Source organism: Numenius arquata, chromosome 22 (genome assembly GCF_964106895.1).
Source record: "Numenius arquata chromosome 22, bNumArq3.hap1.1, whole genome shotgun sequence".
NCBI classification, from domain to species: domain Eukaryota; kingdom Metazoa; phylum Chordata; class Aves; order Charadriiformes; family Scolopacidae; genus Numenius; species Numenius arquata.
In genome coordinates, this window is record NC_133597.1 from 6,810,848 (window position 1) to 6,819,913 (window position 9,066).

Below are 9,066 nucleotides of genomic sequence, written 5' to 3' on the forward strand. Positions count from 1 at the left end.
AAATGCAGTCACTTGGACTGAAGCTGTGACCAGACTCCCGGATTAGCATCCTGAGCCGGACTGAAGGATCCTATTTCCCAGATGGAACTGGCATTTCAGTCAGCTCTTGGGAGGCATAGCCACTGCGTTCAGAGCTATCAGAAATAAATACTTAATGATGGCATCACCAGGCCCAAAAAGAAAGCTGCCTGTGTCATCTCACCAGCAGGTCCAATCCCTTTGCCAATGCATCCATCAAAAAGATACAGCGGGCATAACGGATAGTGTAGATCAGATCCTTTTTAGACATAACCCAGGGCTAACTGGCTGGTTTAGGTGAGCTTATGTTCTTGTTATACTTACAATTGATTCTGTAGAGGGCCAGCTCTATTTGGCAGTCCTTAATTCTGATATAATTTTGATTTAAGCAGCGAGACAAGATGCTGCAGTGCCATCCCATCACAACAGGCACTTTCCTGCTCTACCCAGGGCAGCCAGTGAAGGGCAAATGAGCTCTAGTCTCCAAAGGTCTCAGTAGTAAAGCAGCCAGCAGATAATACACCATGAGACTTAAGTGTTATAGTTTGCTTTCCTAATAAAAAAGGATTTCATAAGGTATTAGGAATTGGATATTTCACATACTTTGTTCAGAGAAAGTTCAACAAAAAGAAAAACACAGAAAGGACTGAAAGAAGATCTGAGTTTTGAAAAGACCTGAACAGGACTGAAAAAATATAATCCTTTAACTCCGTATCCCCCTTTCTTCCACCTAAGCTTCTTAAAACTTCATCTGAATCCCTAACAAAGATGTATTTCTAACAAAAGCTGTGGGTTCAATGGGCTGCTTTTCATTTATGCTGCCTGCCCCTAATGATTCGGTTCTGCCAACTTTGCTCCTACATACATTGCTGCCAGGGAAGAAACACATGTGAAGCCAGGGATATCAGAACTTCAGTGAAATAGCAGGTGACGGAACTTTGTTCTTATCAAATGTTAAACACCTTCCCCTTCCTTCACTCGCTGATCTCCTCAAGTGCCACACGTGGCTGAGATTAAAGCCATTTCCCTGGATTAATGTGCTCCGCACTCAGCATTGCACAAAGGACTTACCCAAAGAACAATTAAAGCGCCTGGTCATTATCCCCTACATTCAAAATTTTTTGAAACAAAACAATGGAAAGCAAGTAAGAGCAAAGAGGACCCCTCAGATGCATTTCTGGGTCAGCAGAGGAGCTCCAGCTGGTACATGGCCATCAGGACCTCTAATGATTGTTGTTACCTACTTGCAGGAATGCAGGGAAAGAAAAAGGTAGAAATGTATGTTAAGAACTAACTTTCTGGGTATTTTAAAATATTCTGGGTAGAGGAACTGAGAGGTTAGTTTGGAAAAAACAGGAATTTGAGAACGGGAATCCAAAAGTTTCTGGTTACTCTGGTGACCACTGTGAAATACAGACTGGAACAGGGAGGTGGAAACCCTGTGTTTTCACAGCTAACCTTGACGTGTCATCTTTATTCATGGAGTAGTTTTATTGGCAAACGCCCCACTGTTTAAGATCCCAAGCAGCGCAGTGCACCCTCCATAAACATATTATGCCTGGGGACATCAGCACCTTTGCTACCTCCTGCAGCAGGGAATTTCACACGCAAGACAGCCAGCGATGCCGTGTTTATTTGTGCCCAACAGGAAACATACCCTGGTAAATATTAGCTAAGAGACAGTTGTGTTACCTTCACTGACTTGAACTGAAAGAACTTTAAGTGCTGCACTATAGAACTCGCTTTACATCATCTCCTCCAGACAGGATATGCTCCTACAGGAGGGAATTTTTCTCCCGGAGAAGCAAATCAACACACTTCAGTTGTGCGTGGGAGCAAGAAAGATTTGTTGAAGGGAGAATTCCTTTGTCATCCTGCCTGAAGGAGGGTGTAATTCTTCTGCCCCTTTGATCTACTTTGGGGTAGCTTAAGCAGGGCTTGTAAAACAGCCTCTGAAGCGGGCACATGAGATTTAAAGAGGCAGGAAGAGAATGGTAAAGTTGGGGATCTATTTTCAAGGTTCCAGTCTGATGGCCATGCTGATTAGCTTGCTCTCCTCTTTCCTGTGACTATCGCCTGTTGAACTGTATGTCCAGACCCTTGGTCAAATTTCCAAAGATTTCTGATGAAGGCTGAATCAGACCTAACAAAATTGCAGTAACAACTTATCACAACCCCTAGATGAGAAGATGGGCAGGTTAGAAACCAGAATTTTTCTTCAGATTTCTCCCCTTCATGTCTATCCACTAGGACAAGGAGCAACTCTGCTGTAGCTCACCTCTGCCAAAGGTACACACATGCAGCTTGTGATGGACACACCATTATTATTATTATTATTACAACGCATCTCAGCATTTCACACACTGTCTATTCCAGTAACGACAACCAATATTCACATTATTGCAGAAAAGGACACAATGAATGCCAATGACAGCTGAAGCCGCATGTTTTTGCACAATAAATGGGGGTGTTAGAAGTTAAATACTGGATTCAACTTCTATAGTTTGAATACTATTCAACTTCTTTGAACAGCGTTTCATAGGAATATTTTGGGTTTGTTCAAACTATGCGTTAACATGAAGATATTAATAGCGCATCAGGAAAATAAAACTTGAGGAATGTTTAGAAAGTGACCTCATTCCCCCCTTCCTTGGATAAGTGCTTAAAATTTAACCTTAGTCAGCTGCATTTGCAACCAATAAATTCAACAGCAAAAGTTTCAAACAGTGAAAAGCTACATAACAACAAAAGTGACCTTCATTTTTTTTCCTCCTAATTTTTCATCCAGCAGAGGAGAAAGGTGATTTCAGTCTAAGTGCAGAAAAAAGGCAACTGTATGAGACAGAAAAATTTATTCTCAGGGCTATTGATAGAAACAAGGACATCAAATCATGGCATTTACCTGTGGCTTTACAAAATGTAATTAATTTGTGCTTAGACTCCATCATTGATAATTTAACATTTTCCCTTTGCTACTAATCGTAGAATCACAGAATGATATGGGGTTGGAAGAGATCATCTAGTCTCATGCCAGAGCAGGGTCACCCAGAGCAGGTTGCAAAGGAATGTGTCCAGGTGGGGTTTGAATGTCTCCAGAGAAGGAGACCTCACCACCTCTCTGGGCAGCCTCTTCCAGGGCTCTGCCACCCTCACAGGAAAGAAGTTCCTCCTCATGTTTAGGTGAAACTTCCTATGTTCAAGTTTGTGCCTGGTGCCTTTTGTCCTGTCACTGGGCACCACTGAAAAAAGACTGGCCCCATCCTCCTGACACCCACCCCTTAAGTATTTCTAGGCATTGATCAGATCCCCCCTCAGCCTTCTCCAGACTAAAAAGACCCAAGTCCCTCAGCCTTTCCTCAGCAGAGAGATGCTCCAGGCCCCCCACCATCTTTGTAGCCCTCTGCTGTACCCTCTCCAGCAGTTCTCTTTCCTTCTTGAACTGGGGAGCCCAGAACTGGACCCAGTGCTCCAGATGGGGCCTCCCCAGGGCAGAGCAGAGAGGGAGGATGACCTCCCTCCACCTGCTGGCCACTCTCTTCTTGATGCACCCCAGGATTCCATTGGCCTTCTTGGCCACAAGGGCACATTGCTGATTGTCAATTATTGCTGACTGTCATATCTAAATGTTTTCTTGCCCCACATAGCTAGGTCTAATGGAAGGATTTCTGGTTTAACCAACTAAAACATCAGGCAGGTTCTCTACGTTAATCTAGATGCCTACAAAGTAAATTAAGAAAGACTTTGCCAAAGAAGTGTTCGTTCCTTCAGAAAACCAATTGTGGTGCCAAAACAAGTAGACCCTCAGCGGGTGCATATATTTCCTTTACTGTCCATTAGGGGTCAGCTGTACCAGTGGCACAGGCAATTATCTACCATTTAAACAGCTGAAGTTAAATGAGACAAATTTCACACTAAACTACTCACACCAGTGTATCTAATCCACTACATGCCTACGGATTATCCCCATTTTAGATAAATGAAATTAGGGCTTAAGGGAGATAAAAATTCTTGCCACAGATATTTAAGCACATTATTACGCCTTGAAATCAAGTGAAATTTGGACAGTCCGTTTGACAGCAATTTAGAGCCCAAGCATTTGCTCGCAGCCAAAAAGTAAGCCTGGGAGGGACAGTGATATGATGCAGGGTTTCAGGTAAATGTTGTAGCATATTTAGCTTGCATCTGAAATATTATAATAGTATATATATTATTCCTAAGACTTGTTTTAGAGTCACTCTCTATTGGGAAGGATAACGTGGCAGTAAAGTAACAGTAGCAAACAATTACAAAGCCCCCAGCACCCCCTGATCCCGGATGTGGTCTCCAAGTCTGGGTCCTTCTAAAGAAACATCGTCCACAGCCGCTGCAGGTCCCCAGAACATCATGTCTCTGTGTGGCCAGGGACACTGTGTCCTTAGAGACACAGTGAACTCAGAACATCACTCGTGTGAGTCACCAATGAGAACATTTTCCCCTCAAGTTGTTAATTTATTTCAGTTGTTTTTAAGCTGAAGCATTTTGCCCCCAAGAAATACGATTACAGCACACAGTTAAATTTGGCTCCATGAGAAGAATTTTGTTTAACAAAACCAGATAAACAGGCACACAAGGGTCTGCTTTCAGGGTGGGTTAAACACTGTGCATTAACCAAACACATCCTCTCTGGCAAGGGAACACAGTTTATGCTTGAAGGGTGATCAACTCTCAAATCAATTATTTCTTCTAAGAACATTCCTAAATTTTGGGTCAAAATCAGACCCTAGACCTGCCTCTGAACAAAGCAGGCGATCTCTGACTCTGCAGTGCACCAGCCTCTTCCCCCTGAGTCTGAGTAACTCTCAGACTGGGAATTTTCCAAATGTAGGTTGATCCAAATTCCAGTCTGAGCACATCTGTAGTATTTTCCACATCAGTGACTCTTATTCCCTGGGTCTCCCGTTAACATGGCCAATCACAAAGGACAAAACTAACAGGGACGCAGAGCTACTTTGCTTTAAGAGTGGATTTCAGATTCTGATTCTTTAGTCTCAGCATTACCTTTCTGGGGACTAAACATCCAATTGTCCCACTGCTGAAATTTAATTTTTGCTTTTATTCTCACCTAAAAGTCCTATTTGAGATGTTTTTGCAATCCCAGAGTTTGAAAATCACACCCTCAAACCCAATCTGTAACTATGCTACAAATAACTTCATATCTGGCTTAATTATACCTTCTGCATCTCATTTCTTCCTAAATTCCCTACCCACATCACATCCAGAGTCTCCTAAAGCCAATGTACACACGCGTTTGTGTGGACAGACCCTGTTTCATCTTCTAGGAGGCAGAAAGACCTCAAACCCCAGCTGTTCCCCACTAGTTTTCCCAGCGTGTGTCCACAATGAAGTTACCTGCTTCTCTGTGCCTCCACTTGCTCAACTAAGCAGAGGACAATATTAACAGTTGACCGAGTTGAAGTTTACCAAGCAAGCCAAAATGATTATTTTTTGCTGGAATGCTCCTTAGGCAAGAAACTGTTAGTTTCCTCATACACTTACTGGAACTTTTCCCCATCAGCTGAGGGAAAATATGCAAATTATATAACTTTAAACAAGTGTCTTGAGACTTCATCAGAATTTCCTTCTCGCCTGCAGGTATAAGCGAAACCTGCATTACACATAACGTTTATTATTTCTTACTCTCCAGAACACTATCAGCAGAGGGAATGTTCAACTACCTCCGGAAACGCTTTACGAGCCACATCAGAGAACGCAGCCGACGAAGAGCCAGGCTTGTCTCTAAAGATGGACGGTGTAACATAGAGTTTGGCAACGTAGAACAGTCCAGGTTTGTCTTTTTGATTGATATATGGACGACTATCCTGGATCTCAGATGGAGATACAAAATGACTATCTTCATTTCGGCCTTCTTGGGCAGCTGGTTTCTGTTTGGTCTCCTCTGGTACATTGTGGCATACGTACATAAAGACCTCCCAGAATTCAATCCTTCCATAAATCACACCCCTTGTGTTGAGAACATCAACGGCCTGACTTCAGCTTTCCTGTTCTCCTTGGAGACCCAGGTAACCATCGGTTATGGCTTCAGATGTGTCACAGAACAATGTGCCACTGCCATTTTCCTGCTCATCTTCCAGTCTATCCTGGGGGTAATCATCAATTCTTTCATGTGTGGTGCCATCTTGGCCAAGATATCGAGGTCCAAAAACCGAGCTAAGACCATCACCTTCAGCAAGAACGCTGTCATCAGCAAACGTGGTGGGAAGCTCTGTCTCCTTATTCGGGTGGCAAACCTCAGGAAGAGTCTGCTAATTGGGAGTCACATCTATGGAAAGCTTCTGAAGACCACCATCACCCCAGAAGGAGAAACGATCATTTTGGACCAAGTCAACATAGAATTTGTAGTTGATGCTGGCAATGAGAATCTCTTCTTCATTTCCCCATTAACTATTTATCACATCATAGATAAGAACAGCCCGTTCTTCCACATGGCAGCAGAAACCATTCTGCAGCAAGATTTTGAACTGGTGGTGTTTTTAGACGGCACCGTTGAAGCCACTAGTGCTACCTGTCAAGTGAGGACATCCTACATCCCCGAAGAGGTGCTCTGGGGTTATCGCTTTGCTCCCATTGTGTCCAAGACCAAAGAAGGGAAATACAGAGTAGACTTCCAAAACTTCAGCAAGACAGTAGCTGTGGAGACGCCCCACTGTGCCTTCTGCCTCTACAATGAGAAAGAAGCTAAAGCCAAAGAGAAGAAAGGTTACGACAATCCTGGGTTTGTCTTGTCAGAAGTCAGTGAAACCAGTGACACAAAAATGTAGTTCCAGATATTCAGGGACTGTATCTTTTTTTCATAATGAATTCAATCTTGAGAGGATTAATAACTTAGTACAACAAAAAGGAAACACACAAGTTTCTTTTCACAGTAAAACAGCATTTATCTTCTCAAAAGCCTCAAATCAAAGAGGAACAGAATACCAGTGATCTCCAGAACACTATTTAACTACTATATATATATATTTCATAGAATTTATATTTTTATACCTATGGGACATTTAATGAAGCTGCTATGTTGGAGTGTCCAACGCACTTAAGTTCCCAGAGGCAGGCAAGTCTGTTAGAAAGTCTGAAAAGATGGAGAGAAACTTTAGGACACATTCAAGTTACACAGCTATTGGAAAGAGAACACGAAAAGGGGAGACAGAAGGCAAAGCTAAAGAAACCTAAGGAACTTAGAAGCCAAAACCTAAAAAAAAAAAAAAAAAAGAATAAAAGTATGTTTCTGGTTGCCAAAGTCCTCTATGAAGCAGACTCTCTGGCTCCAGAACACTTGAGCACTTTTGAACATTTTGAAACAATTCCCTCCTCTTTGAGGCTGGTGCATCGACAGAAATGGAGCACTAAGGGATGGTACATGCTTAGGAAACTGGAAAAGACAAAGCTTGGGCCATCCTGCTGCATCTAGAACTCTGAAATACAATGTCTCTCCTCTGAAAGGCTTTGAATCCTTTCAGGGAAAAATAGCCCAATGGAAAGGAAAAGTGGAAAAACCAAGAAGTAAAGACCCGCTATGGGAGAAGAGGAATTTTGCAGCTTATTCCTGTCTCACCCTTCAGATCCTCTTCTCTCCCCTTCCCCAGGAGCTGGATAATGGTGAAATCAAGAAACACCTGAAGACAACTGTCCAGAAAGGTGGTGAGTCACAGTGGGGAGATGAAGAACACCTGGCAGAAAAGCAACCCTGTGGGAGAAGAGAGGAAATTCCCATCTCTAGAAGTATCCTTCACAAAACTCCACAATGCAAACACAGATTATCTTTTCCTTTGAAGCACAAAGGTCTTGCTAAAACACAAACACGGCATAAGGGCCTCCCATCAACAGTGGCCTTCAGATTTACCTCCAAACCCTTCCTCTCACCACAGCAAAACCTGTGCCCCTCCAAGAAACAAGTTCTGCTCCAGGGTAGCTAAGCAGCAGTGAACATTTTCCTGGTGTGATTTTTGACATTTAAGTTTCAAATGCAACAAGAAGCTTCGATAACTTTTTGGTGATTTTCCATTTCCTCGCAGCCTTTTTTGTTTCCCAACTAATTCTTTTGTTGAGAGTTCAAGTGGGAGACCAGAGAGAGGTTTCTTGGGAACTCTTCCCAGTGATGTAATTCAGCTCATTTATTTTCAACACTGTGGTAAAATGGAACCATCTTTTTAAAAGCTGCTGAACTGAGCAGATTTAAAAGAAGGGGAGAATTAAGCAGGTCAGATGATGACAAGACAAAGGTATTTTGCAAATGAACGCGAAGTGAGTACAGAAATCAAACTCTGGGAACCAAGAGTGTCCAGGTCTCAGTCCCAGTGTGGTATCAACTCCTTTGTTGGATCAGAACAAATCACTGTAGTATGTATCTCAGATTTGCCATCTTTAACATGGGACATAAAGTACTTACGCTGTACAAAGAACAATGTTATGAACAATTATGTCACTAAAGCACTTTAAAAGCCAATTCTCAACTGTCTCAATCTTTCCTCTCTTCAATGCACCATGGTTACGCCCTCCTTCACTTCAATCAGAAAGGTCAGCACACAAAGTTCTGTGCTCATTACACACCAGAACAACTGAAAATGGCTGCACTAAGGCTAGAGCTATGGAAAGGTAGAACTGCCAGCAAAAAACCTTCAAGGTAATTCACAGATATTGCCCAATATTTTAAGTGTTCTGTTTTTGGAACCTTGCAAAATAACATTGTCAACCATAAAAATGTTTTTACAGTCCAAAGTGACCACAGCCTAAACCACGACAGCATCTGAGCCCCTCTGACTATTAATGCATCTCAGACTGTCTGCTTGGAAGGACAGTTGTTTTATCCTCTGCTCCGAATGGCAACAAAAGCCACACAAACAACGAGCGACTGGGGAGACCTTCGAGCCCCTTCCAGTCCCTCAAGGGGCTCCAGGAAAGCTGGGGAGGGACTCTGGATCAGGGAGGGGAGCCATAGGAGGAGGGGGAAGGGTTTGGCACTGAAAGAGGGGAGATGGAGCCGAGACGTGGGGAAGA

General features: G+C 42.9%; 1 protein-coding gene across 1 annotated transcript; it reads left to right on the forward strand.

The window, feature by feature from the left end:
- The first annotated feature begins 5,720 nt into the window (after positions 1–5,720).
- On the forward strand, positions 5,721–6,836 carry KCNJ1 (potassium inwardly rectifying channel subfamily J member 1). Its single transcript, XM_074162425.1, has one exon. The coding sequence runs from the start codon at positions 5,721–5,723 to the stop codon at positions 6,834–6,836; it is 1,116 nt and encodes a 371-aa protein (XP_074018526.1).
- The last annotated feature ends 2,230 nt before the right edge of the window (positions 6,837–9,066 follow it).